The sequence below is a fragment of the Manis javanica genome, chromosome 11, assembly GCF_040802235.1.
Source record: "Manis javanica isolate MJ-LG chromosome 11, MJ_LKY, whole genome shotgun sequence".
Taxonomy (NCBI): Eukaryota; Metazoa; Chordata; class Mammalia; order Pholidota; family Manidae; genus Manis; species Manis javanica.
This window is the reverse complement of record NC_133166.1, coordinates 79,687,933-79,701,434: the sequence shown is the minus strand read 5'-3', so window position 1 is coordinate 79,701,434 and position 13,502 is coordinate 79,687,933. Positions and strand designations below refer to the sequence as shown.

The 13,502-nt window shown below is 37.4% G+C and overlaps 1 protein-coding gene across 1 annotated transcript in view; it reads left to right on the top strand.

The window, feature by feature from the left end:
* Positions 1-13,502, top strand: part of WDR64 (WD repeat domain 64) — a 103,083-nt gene that overhangs the window by 78,647 nt on the left and 10,934 nt on the right. The window contains exons 21-25 of the mRNA XM_073215737.1: positions 1,729-1,787; positions 4,763-4,872; positions 7,679-7,867; positions 10,431-10,536; positions 12,868-12,948. Of these exons, the coding sequence (XP_073071838.1) occupies positions 1,729-1,787; positions 4,763-4,872; positions 7,679-7,867; positions 10,431-10,536; positions 12,868-12,948 (545 nt within the window). The remainder of the gene's footprint in view (positions 1-1,728; positions 1,788-4,762; positions 4,873-7,678; positions 7,868-10,430; positions 10,537-12,867; positions 12,949-13,502) is intronic.

Here is a 13,502-nt window from a genome sequence, read left to right as displayed (position 1 = left end):
GTTTTTTATTTTAATGACATCCAGCTGACCAATGACTTCTTTCATGGATTTTACCCTTGGTGCTACACCTAAAGTCATCGCCAAACCCTATGTTCATCGAGATTTTCTTCTAGGAGTTTTTATTGTTATTTTTATTTTGTTCTGTTTGTGAAAAGTGTAAGGTTTGTGTCTAGGATGACAGCTTTTTTCATGAATGGATGTTGGATTTTTTCTACTGCTTTTTCCGCATCTCTTAATTGAATTTTGCTCTAATTTTTATTATTTCTCTTCTTCTACTTACTTTGGATTTAATTTGTAATGCCTTGTGTACTGCCTCTCTTTATCCCTGATGCTTTTCCTGGCTCTGGTCTTCTCTGTTTGAATTTAATATAGTTACTCCTGCTTTCTTTAGATTAGTATCAGCAGGGTAAATCTTCTCTGTCCCTTTACTTTTAATCTGTATGTGTCTTTATATTTAAAAGACTTCTTGTAGACAATATAGAGTTGGGTGCTGTTTTTTAATCTATTCAGATGAACTTTGTCTTTTAATTGCTTTATTTAGACTATTGACATCTAAAGTGATTATTGATATAGTGTTGAATCAATATCTACCATGACCATGTTTCTTATTGTTTTCTATTTGTTGCCACTATTTTTTGTTCTTATTTTTGTCTTCCACTCTTCTGCCTTTTGTAGTTTTAAGGAAGCATTTTATTCCATTTTCTCTCTTTTAGCATATCAATTATACATCTTTTTTATATTGTTTTAGTGGTTTCCCCAGAATCTGCAATATACATTTACAATTTTCTGTCTACTTTTAAATAACACTATACCACCTCATGGGTAGTGTAAGTACCTCATAGTAACAAAGTATCCCTAATTTCTCCCTCTCATGCCTGGTGTCATTACTGTAATTCATTTTGTATTCACAAGTTAAAATAATCAAATACATTGTTTCTGTTATTATTCTCAATAAACTGTTATCTGTTAGCTTTTATCTTCACTTATTTCTTCCCTTATGTTCTCCCTTTCTATATGTAAATCTGAGTTTCTAACCTATGTGACCTATTTCCTTCTCTCTTAAGAACTTCTAACATTTCTTGCAAATGGGTCTACTAGCAACAAACTCTCTCAATATTTGTTTGTTTAAGAAAGTCTTTATTTTACCTTCACTTTTGAAGAATAATTTCTCAGGATACAGAATTCTAGATGGATGGATTTTCTCTCAACACTTTAAATATCTCACTCCATTCTCTTCTTGCTTGCATGGCTTCTAAGAAGTCAGATGTAATTCTAGTCTTTGCTTCTCTATAGATACGGTATTTTTTTCTCCTCCAGTTTCTTTCAAGATTTTTTTCATTATCTTCGATTTTCTCCAGTTTGGATATGCCAAGGTGTAGTCATTGTTGCTTTTTTTAAATCTAGTTTTTGTAACTGTCATTTAATTGGAGGGCGGTTTGGACTCCGTTTGGCAGTGGTATATTCATTTCTATATCATCTACTCTGATGTCTAGAAGTGCTCTGACTTGAAATGTATATGGCAACCTCATTATGACTCATTAAGGCAAAAACAAAAAATTGATACACACAAAAATTGATATGAAATTTCTTACTTCATACTTGGTTTCTCAGATCCTATTTTATTTATCATTTTAACTTCCTAAATCAAAATAACTTGGCAGTCTGGGTAGTCTTTACATAGACAACAGGATATCTAATTAAAGATGCCCATGTTTACATTTTATACAGAAGGACATGTTACCCTTTGCAGTATTAGTTCCTTCCTGGATCCACCTCATGATGAAAAGGTAAGAACTTTAGTTTTAGTTTAATTCCTGAATCAGCACATGTTTATTGAGCATTTCTCTGTAATACATACCACAAAAGATAGAAAGGCAAGACTCCCTACTCTCAAGTCATATATAATACTAGTGAAATTTAAGCTACCTGCCAAATAACAATGATCTACTTGTGAAAAGAGAGGGTGAGTGAGTCAGTGCAGGAGTGAGCCAGCCACTGGTTATTTTGCCTCCTCTTCATGTTTTGATGGCTTTGTGAGAATCTATGTAAAACCCCAGAGTTTAAAAGAGTTCATACATCCTCTGTCTCTCCACAACCAGTTTCTATATCTTACGCATCTTCTCTAGAACCTCTCTTTGGAAGCTTAACCTAATGCCCAATCATTCACATATTCAAGAAAATCCCTCAGATCTAGTCTAAATCCTCTTTATAATTCAAACATATTTTATTCTTTTTAGTGTTAATGTCACTATCCTATTTTATAACCATTTAAATATGCACTTACATGTATGTAGATATACAAATATATCTATGTATATTATAAAGACTCAACACTAATTAAAGATTGCAGCAAGAAAGCACTACTTTTGCATAGCTTTATTTCTCTTTAAATTCATAGTTCAAATCTAAAAGGTAAATATTAGCTTAAATAATAATTTTTTTTAGTTTTGAATCATAGATATTAACATCTAGATACATAAATTAGGGTTGGATTCCTTGCACAGTGTCAGACCAATTTTCAAACATTTTTTCATTTGATTTATGGATTTTCCTTTTGATTTCCAAGAACCCATTATAATTTTACAATATCAGATATATAGCTTTAGTAATGATTATCTCTACTTTGTAGAAAGGAAATCAGAGAGTGGCTTGCCTAGGATCATATGATTAATTATGAAGTCAGGGTTAGAACCAGGGCTCTCATTCTCTAATCCAATGCTCTTTCCATTTATAACACTTACTGCTATCAAATGGAAAACAGTAAGGTTCAAACAACTTGTGAAGCACAGATTCACTTATCAACAACTATAAATGGTCTATAGTCAAGGCATGCACAAAAATAAATCATATGCTTGAACCATGTCTAGGTGGACAGTTATCTAAATGTTTTCTCCTAGTTGTGAAGACTATCAAAATTCTATTCTTAATTTTAACAGATAAAAATATAACTCAAAGTCTACAGTTCTGCAAATGAACTAGTGAACAAGACCTTTCAAAATTTACAGAAAAAGCTTAAAAGCAAAGTTATATAGCTGTATTGAATTAGACTAACAGCGGAATTGATTTTAAAGCATTTCCACCAACTTAAAATAATCTATGTTAATAACAATTTATATTTTCCTATATTCAACTTCATTTCAGCCCTTTCTGTATTTAGCCAATGTGTTTTTTACAATTTGTACATGGCAGCCTATTTATAAATATACAAGAGAATCTAGTTATATGATGCCTCATTACTACATAGACTAACATATATCATTCATTGAGCCAGGTTCAGTTATAGATTACACTACAATGAAAACAATATGCCGGTCTATAAATAAGAGGTTAACCTGGTTCTCTATCAACATTACTATTAAAAAAGATTAAAAAGACAGTCCATGAGATACAGATATTCTAAAAAATAAGAGTCAAAACCTGTCCACAGAAAGAGAACTCATACACATAGTAATACACACATCTACAGGAAAAAAAGTCTTAGAGCAGTGTTTTTCTAATTGTAGGTTGTAACACATTTGGAGGCATAAAATCTATTTAATGAGTGGCAACCAATATTTTCATAAAAATAGGAGAATGGAGTGGAATGAAATGCAACAGGATAGTATCAGTGTGCAGCAAGCATAAGTAAGGTTAAGTATCTTTTTGTGAAGGATACTGAACTTGTTTCAGATGCATGTGCAGGCATTGTATCTGTTTACTGGGCCATGAGGTAAAATGTATTTCTTACTATATAGATACAGTCTATAGTACAGAAACACATGCCTTAGAAAATACATCCCAAGGCAGAAAAAGAATCCTTGGATGATGAGATGTTCTTGAACAGCTCTGAGACAATAAGAGGTAGGAGACTGCAGAAGTTTTCACACTGGGTGTCTAAGAACAACTGAGGGAACTGAGTTAGAAGGCCAAGGAATTGATGAGGAATTGTGCCTAACCTTTGTTAGAGTCTAAATGAATAGCAGACTAATAGGAGAACTCCAAGCTGTCATAATTCTAGCCACACAAATGCCCCCAGGTAGATGAACCAGAAGGAAGTAAGGTCTTCGTCTGAGTTCACCAGTAAAAGAGGGATGCAAGCTCCCCAACTGACAACTCCAGTTCATGCAATTAGAAAATGTCTTCTGAGGTCTGTTTAAGGGTTCTAACCTTGAGGTAAGCCACATCTGGAGGAACACACAGATGAGGCCTCATGAAATCTTTGCAAGAGAATGAGCTGGGCCCGTAACTTCCGTTAATTCCTTGTGGCATACAGTTTTCATAACCCTCCAACCCCACTGCTCCCCCACTGCCAAAAACCAAAAACAAAATAGTCAGGGCTTTGTCTGGATAAAATTTGAAAACAAAGCCCTTTTTCCGATCTCCCCTTTGGTCTTCGCTTTTCGGTTCTGCTTCCTCCTGCTCCTGAATATATTTGTTCTTGCCCCCACCCAACACCCGTCTCCTAAAGCTTTTCTTTCACCCACTCATCCACGAATCCTCAACTAAATGCATTGTTAATCCTCAATTAAACAAGAAGTTGATAAAGACAGAAGATCCTCCCTCTCCCAGGGATATGTGTAGATTAACAAATACCTAAAAATGGTATTTGGGGTACAGCGAAAGGAAGAGAATTGCTCATTGGGATACTTGTCCAGGGGTCCACACCACTCACTCATGCTCTTGGCTCATAAACACAATCTTTGATGACTAGTAGTCTGGCTCAAGATTAATTTTGATCATCACAAACTTATTCCACGGGATATGCTTTATTGTTGCCATCTAGAAATTCAAGCAGCTGCTTGCCTGGCGTGCCCATTCTTTAGAAATTATTCAAGTTATCTATGTAGAAGACAGACAAGTGGTGCTTACTGCCTCCACCGATGGCTCAGTGAGGTATGGACGTTCATATTATGAATCAGGGTTTTGAATATGAGTTGTTAAGGATTTTAAGCTAAACTTTAAGTATGTACCCCAGATGTGATCTTGACTAGATGATTCAAACAAACAAAAGGTTGCACAAAAGGGCTTTGAGGAAATGGCTGCTGATCTGGAATCCTTTTCCATACCCAGGGAAATAAGATGCACAGCTCATCTGTGTTAGAAGGTATAACAAATATTTAATGAAAGTGCTTTTGTAGACTTATTTAAAAAATTAAGCAAGATAGATAGCTCAGAGAGATAGACCCAGGCCAAGGGAAAACAATGGAAGGAGAAACAGAATGAGAAGTCATAAAAAAAAAAAGTCATAGAAAAGAACAACTAATGCTGAGGAAAATAAAAGTGAGCTAATTGTTTCATGGCCACTATGATTGAATTTGCAAAGCCTACTTGTTTTTAATTGCCTAGATAATGCTAAGTATATGATACACAAAATGCCAAGCACACACACACACACATTAAGAGGAAGGAAATGTCAAGACATTTGCTTGAGACAAACTGCTGAATATTAAGATGTGTTAAAATCAGGATAATGAATTATCCTCTTAAGAGAATAAAGTTACCTAAGATTAAGAGAGGTAGAGAAGCTTGAGTATTAGAAAGTTAAAACTAAGGAAACTAAGTATGCAGGATCATTTCATATTGCACAGAAGACCCTGGACTGAAAGTCACTGAACCCCAGCTACTGTGTGAACTTGAGGCTGATTTGGATCTTCAGCCACCAAAGAATTTTCAGTGAGGACTAACATAATCAGATTTACTTGAAAAAAAAATGTGTGAGGGATGGACTTCAGAGCAGCAAAAGGATGAGCTTGAAGTCTGTGATGACATAAGGGCTTGGACCGGAGGGGTGCCAGTAGTGCTGGGAATAAATATTTGGGATCTGGAAACTGTCAAGGAGGTAGAATCCAGAAGATATGAACGTAACTGAAAGGGGAGATACATGATGCCAAGAATGACTCCTGGCATATGCACTGGGTGCCATTTGGCAACAGAGGAGGTGCTGAAAGAGGAAAATATTTAGGAAGGGGAAGGATGAAGAACTTTTAGAGTCCTTGAGTTCAAGGCAAATCTGTGGGGATGAGGCCCTGTTTGGGGGGCAAATAGAGCTCCTCCTCTGTCAGAAAATGGATCCATTGTTTTATTCACAGGAAAAATTAAGAACCTGACATTATGGATGTTTTCACAACTCTGTCCCTTGGGTCTCAGTTCCAGCATATTTTCTGCTACCTCTCAGCAGAAGTGTTAATTGGGGACTGTAACACACACACACACACACACACACACACACACACAGAAGCCACATGTGCACATGCCTCTGTTATGAGCATTCCCTGCTCAAACAAGGTATCTTTAGTATGGAGAAATTACTTTTATGATTCCTTGAGATGAAGATCTCCATAGATACTCATTTAAAAAAAAACCTAGCTCTATGAATAGCCACCTCAGAATACAGTTGTCTTCATAAATAAGCCACCTCTTTTTGCTAATATTAGCTGCTACATTCTAAAAAAGAATGCAATTTTAACACTCTAAATCTTTTTTGTCAAAAATATAATGATTTCATAATAGTAAAAAGCATAATAAGGCTTAACTCTGGGACAGAAGATGGAAGGGGCTAAGGCTCCGTACCTGAGGCCCTGGAACTCAGGCTGAGAGGTGGGACCGCTCATGTGGGAGAGTTCCACATGGAGCAGGAAATGCCCCCAAAACAAGGAGACCAACAGCCCTGCAGTCCTTGCCTACAGTAGATGGAATTAGAGCTTTCCTGAAGGTAGTCCCTCATCCACTCACTTCTGTGTTAAAGGATCTGGTCCATGTCACTTTGATAAAGGCTCTGGCCGGGCCATGATGTTTATGTAGTTGTTGGGTAATTAAAATATCTAAGAGATGTAAAATGCTCATGTTCCATCCTCCAGCAGATACACCTCTGCTCTGCCTCCTCCCCAGAGCAGGCCTCTTTGTCCTGGCAAACTGCTTGGTCCCTGTGCAATCTACTCTTAGCCATCCTCCTGGGTTTACGTAGCGGGCGCATGATGACTGTTTTCAGCATTTGCTACTGTGAGGTTGAAAAAAGAAGATCTTCCAAATTCTATTTTCTCTCTGCATAAGACAGGGCAGGCACTCCTGCAAATAACATTTTTGTATTACTTTAAACCACACTGTGGGCTATTTAGAGGGACCTCTTGGAGTGAATTGATGGTTAAATAATTCATAGGGATAAAGAGTCACTTTTTTTGCCATCCTATTTCTAAACTTAGTTGTAAAATTGGTGTGGTGTTTCCACAACAGTAGGAATTGTGGATGGAGTTTGAGAGGACTTTGGCAATAATAACAGCATCAGTAGGTATCTCTTCCCACAAGTTCTACTGATGTCACTATAGCAGGTAGACAGGTGAGAATACAGCCCATTCAAAGGCCTAACTCAACTAAAATACCATCATCGGGCAATGTGGGTTCTCATTAGCTTGAATGAGCTGTGTTATTTTGGGAAAAAATCTGTTCCTTCTTTTCTGGCAGTAATGAACAGATCAATGACAGATTCAAGAATTGACACTTGCCCAAATTGTTGTAGATTAGAATTCTACCTGATAAAAATGTTTATGTTATGATTAGTTCCATGTATTTAATAGGAAGAGTCCTGGACTCCAGTTTAAAATCCCTGACAGACTAGTGAAAATCTATATAAATGACTTAATGAACAGAATAACGTCCACTGAACTCCAATTAGTTTCTCCTCCCTCCCTTTGCATTTCCTCAGACTCTGGCATGCCCTCAATGGTCATTATTGTGGATATTTTGGACAAAGAAGAATCTTTGAAATATCAGAGACGAGTGACTTAATTTTGCCTTGTGATGTTAATGAATATCCCATAGAAATAAAAGAAGAAAGCAAGTTTACAGAAAAGCAGCAAAAATATGAATATCCTTTGGTATTTGACCAGCAAAGGTAAGACCGTTTTAGTCTTCTTTAGATACACAAACAGCAATTAAACTAGTGTGACATGTGACATTGTGCTGGACATGGAGAAGCCACAGGTAAAAAGTCTAGAACTTTCCAGTGACTTGGAAATCCAGTGGAGGGGAGAAACATGTAAACAAAAAGCTATGATTTGGTATAATAATGCTGCTAGGAAAATCTAATTCTTAACAGAATTACAAAGACATAGATAGGATTTAACCTACCAAAGACAACCAAGGAGACAATTTTGGTCTTCTTTGTTTGGTTAAGTCCTATTTAAGCAAAGACACTAAATAATGAAAGACTATGAGGTAGTCTTTTGAGACTTGGGATTCCAGGGAGCAGGGAGGGAAGACACTGTAGGAGATAAAGAAAGAAAAGTCTATAGGGACCAAACCATAATGAGCTTTTTTAATAGGCCAATACAAAGATTTTAAACTTCACAGAAATCAGTGTGGCAGAATACACAAGAGGAAAAGCAGGTCTGAAGAAAAGGACAATGAGTTTGCTTTTGGACAGGCTTAAGTCTGAGATGTCTGTGGGACATCCAAGTAGAGATAATTCACAAGCACTGAGACAGACCTGTCTGGAGCTCCACCAAGAGGTCAGAGCTACAGATAAAGGTTTTGGAATCATCAGCATAGAAGGATTTTCATGGTGGATAAGTCACTTAGGTCCTGTGCATAGAGTGAGGAAAACAGAACACTAAGGGAGAAATCAAGAAATCATAGCCTCAAAAGAGCAGGTCAAGGAAGAGAAATCAGCAGAAGACAGTAAGAAGGAACAGCCAAAAAGTTGAAAGGAAAACCACACACAAGCAGTATGATGGAACTCAAAGAGGAGAGAGTTGTAAGTAGAGTGGCAGAGGGGACACATTCATAGAACGTGGCAGTGAAGTCACATAGGACAACAGAAAAGTAAGCGTTGGATTTGGCCTATGTGTCAGCTCAGAGGTCACTGATGATTCTAGAGGGGGTAATTTCAATGAGTGAGGAGTAAAAATCACATCACAATGGTTGAGAAATAAATATAGATGAGAGGTGACAATGGTGTAGATTATTTTGTAAGGAGGTCAAATAGCTCTAAGGTCGAACAGGTGTTTGTTTCATGGGTCTGCTTGTTTGTGGGGGACCCCTGAGCATGCCTAAAGGCTTAGCAGAGGGAAGATAGTCCCCCGATAGACACTAGAATGTTGATGAAAAGCTACTTCATGCAAAGGCAGTCCAAGTTTTGACTGTGGCTGATCTTTGTCATAGTGAAAGAGATTGGTGCTCACCTGAGCTTTCAGAATCAGCAAAGCTCAACTGTAGTTGGTGTATGTCTAAATGTCTAGCCCTCAGGGGACCAGACCTGCCTAGACAAGTAACACCCAGCTGACCAGAACTGGGGCTACTGGCCACATGAGTCCATAGCAGAAAGGATCACACAGCATTATCTAAGATAAAGTCTTTTAGGAAATCCTAAGTGAATCAAAGCTGTGGCAACCCAGTTTGGACTAAAATCATCTAGTCCAAAAGTTGGTAGAATGGCTATAAATAGGAATTGCAGCTGAGTCACAAGTCACACAGAATTTGGATCAAAACAAGGCCAATTTAAGAACAATCAGCAAGGGTTTCAGGTGACTGTCAAAATCCCATTGAAGAGTTCAGCTTGCCTTGGCTGGAGAATCAGAGCCCCGGAGAAGTCTGGCTAAAAAATAAGAGGTGGTGTAGTAGGGCCAAGACTCAAGACGTGGTCAGGTTCACCAGGTGAAGTTGATCAGTCTCTTTTGGGTAACCACTGAGGCTTAAACAGCCATGTATCTTTGTACTTAAAAAAATACAGTCTAATTTGTTAGTATTCATCTCCTTCACTATTCTGTGAGTTCCTTGAGGACTAGGACCTTGTTTTACGCATCTTTGTATATGCAATTCTTAGCTCAGCGCTTAGCACATGGTAGGCGCTCAAAAGGTATTTGTGGAACAAATACAGAATGACTAATAGAGAAGACCACAAGCAGAAGCAACAGATGTAACTGGCAGATACAGAAGGATGAAACACTATGATTTATTTGGGATGGACTAAATGTAGATATGTGTTTTCCTCATAAGTAAATAATTATGTTTGCCTGCAGCAAAATGTGCTAGACTAGAAGTATTCCCCCTTAGGACACATATTAATAATTATCTTTTTAAAAATGTTTTTAATGCTTAGTTATGGCTTTACAAATAAATGTGTAAGTTTTAACTGTAGCGAAAGCTGCTCTGAATCACACAAAATTCAAGCATTGGTTTTGCACTAGAGGTTTGTTCATCCATACAATACAGTTTTTTCCCAGGGGCTATCAATGAATTTAACTACCTGGAATGTTCAAGCTTAGTAGAAATCTCTGGGTTTCCTGGGAGGGAAATCTGGGAACAAGTGGAGAGGTAGTATCATTAGAACTGGAGCCCTGGGAGCCAGAGAATTTGGAGACACAGAGAAAGAAGGACATCATGGATCCTTGTTTTGTAGGAAGAGAATAAAACATGGGTAACTGCCTAACAGTTTTTTTTTGTATCTTTATCTGCAGATGGAAAAAAATGAGCTCTGTATCTTTGGTTTTCAAACGTACACCTCCAAAGGCCTTTGAAGTGGAACATGATTTTAAGTTTTTCAAGTCTCTTTCTTCTCCTAAGGTAGGAGCTGATAAATTATGGTGCTTTTATAAATTGGAACAACAAAAGAAAGAAAAAGAAAGAAAACACTTTGCTTTTGTTTTCCACAATTTAGATATGTCCAGTGTATTCATTTTCAATTGCTGCTGTTTCTATTACTACAAACTTGGTGGCTTAAACAATACAAATTAATTATCTTACAGTTCTGTATTTCAAAAGTCTGACCTCAGTCTCACTGGGCTAAAATTAAGGTATTACCAGAGGTATGTTCCTTTTCCTGGAGGCTCTAGTGAAGAATCTCACATCCTGTAGTTTGTGGCCCATTCCTTCATCTTCAAAGCCAGAGAGGTTGCATCTCTCTGACCAGTATTCTGTGGTCACATGTCTCTCTGACCCAGTGGGAAATGTTTTCTGCTTTTAAGGACTCCTGTCATTAGTTTGGGCCCACAGGCATAAGCTATCTGATTCTTAACTTTAATCACACCAGCAGAATCTCTTTTGCCAAGTCAGACAAAAATAATGCACAAGTTGGGGAGTGATTTGGGGAAATAAGGTATGGCCATCTTTGGTTGCCATTATTCTGCACTATCACATCTTTCTCCAGTGCAGAATTAAGACAGAAAAGCATACTGCTATGCATTCTATTTCTAACACTTCTAAACAAAACTATAGCATGAGCCTTTAGGCTAAGGTCTGCTATTAATTAATTAAAATCAACTTCCTCAAGATCTTCCACAAACTAAACCAAATTCTAAACTTATCTTCCATTACTAACCTATAGTTGCCCCACCCTCTCCAATCAGATTAGTCGTTGTTTCCCTGAGGATTCCTCTTTGTCTTCTGCCCCTACAGTTCATCTGGGCATCATCACCACATCCATGACAACCCTCCAGCACCCAAATCCTTCCTGAATTTGTAATTACCTTTGTAACTGAAAAAGGATCAGTGACCCAAATGGGGAAAGAACTCCTAAGAAAATAAGAAAAAAGTTCCCATTTAAAAAATGGTCCAATACTTGGTTATTTCACAAAAGAAAAAAAAAACATTTGCCAAAAAGCACATGAAAAGATGTTCAACCTCTTTAGTAAACATAGAAATTCAAATCAATAATGTTATGAGATACCACTTCACACCCACCAGATTGGCAAATATGAAAAAGTCTGACTTATCAGGGCTCAGTGTGCATTTGGCCCAATCAGAAGACTACCATGCTGAAGGGAGGGGCGTAACTTTCTAGAACTGCTCTGGAAGGCAATGTAGTGTTATCCAGCAAAACTGAAAACAGGCATTGGGGAAACTCTCAAACATGTACTTAGGAGGCAGACACGAATTGTTCAGAGCAGTACTGTTTGTAATAACAAAAAGAAGCAGCCTAAATGCTCACCAAGAGCATGATCAATAAATTATGGTGCTTTTATAAACTGGAATATTATGGGTCAGTGAAACTAAATGAACTAGAATAACACTCACCTATGTGAATGATTGTTTGGCACATATTGTTGAATGAGAAAAGTTTTGCTTAAGAATATATACATAATTATTTCATTTATATAAAAGTCAAGAAAAGGCAAAACAATAAAATTGTTTTAGAAAAAAGTATATAAGGTAAAACTATATAAATAAAAGCAAGAGAATTAAAAGCATAAAATTTAGGATAGTCATTATGTCCGAGGACCAATGAAGAGGACTAAGGCTAGGGAATGTGCCCCTGAGAACCTCTAAGTTGAGGTTATTGTTTCAATTTGCAAGACAAAGCAATGGGTCCATGAATGTTCATCATGTCATTATTCTTTTACAGTATCAACTTTAAACTTAATAAATATTTCATATTCTCTAAGTGAAACAATTTTTCAGAGACCCCACTTTTCTGTCCTCTGATCATTAAATAAAATTTCGGAAAATCTTTAAAAAGGTTTTAAAGCTCTTAAAACAATGGAGTGCTTCAAATGATTTACCCTCTTATAACACCTTTGTCTTTTCAATTGGTTTGCAAAATAACAAAGGTTCGATGCTAATGCTGAGTTCAAATATTTTTCAATTAGGAACCTCTGGTTTTTACCAGCAATCTTATTTTACACATTCCTTTTCATTCTCAATTGAATAGTATTTATCTATTCACTTTCTTCTGTTAATTTCTTTTTGACATATTGTTATCAGTAATGATCACACAATGGTACTAAATCTTACATTTGTAGGCATCTCACTGTAAACATTATCTCATTTGATTCTCATAACTAGCTAACAGTGCAAGATCTTGCCTAAGATCATACCCCTAATAAGTGGCAAAGTCAGGAATCTTGCCGCGGCTGAAGTGTGCTCTTTTCCTTAAATGTTCGCTCTTCTATTTCGCAGATTCGAAGACATGCCATAGAAGGTTTCATGACTGCAAACAGAGAACCAGGAATTGTTTTTGGTTCTCTGCCTATATACAGGGTGAGTTGGAGGTTTCTAGGACAAGAGTAGTTACAGAACGATGGGGAACTGACATCTGATTCCTGACCCTGGGCTACCAAGTAAGGTTGGAGAACATGTCACCAAGCCGACTGATGCTGCCATAAACACCGTGTGTCTGATGCCAGAGAAGTCTTCGGTTCTGTGTGTCAATGGCCTTTATCACTCGTCTATGCCATTCCACACTGAACAATGCTACAGGAAACTATTTTGAACTGTACCCTGGTTCCTCATCACTTGCCAGATAAAACCCAAATGCTTTTAGCCTAGCACACAAATCTTTCATGCTCTGGCCTCTGCTGGAACTGCACGACCTCATTTTCTACCGCATTCTCCCACATGCCCTGCACTCCAGCTGTGCCCAACTTTCACCACCATTCTTCCCTCCCCTGTGCCTTCACTGTGCTGCTCCTCTGCCCAGGATTCATCCACCCCTTGCTTCCCTCCAAAGCCTTATTCATCCTTCAGGTCCTCACTCCAGATAAATGGAAGAACTGTTAAATTAAAGAACTAATTAATTAACCAAGAATAATACA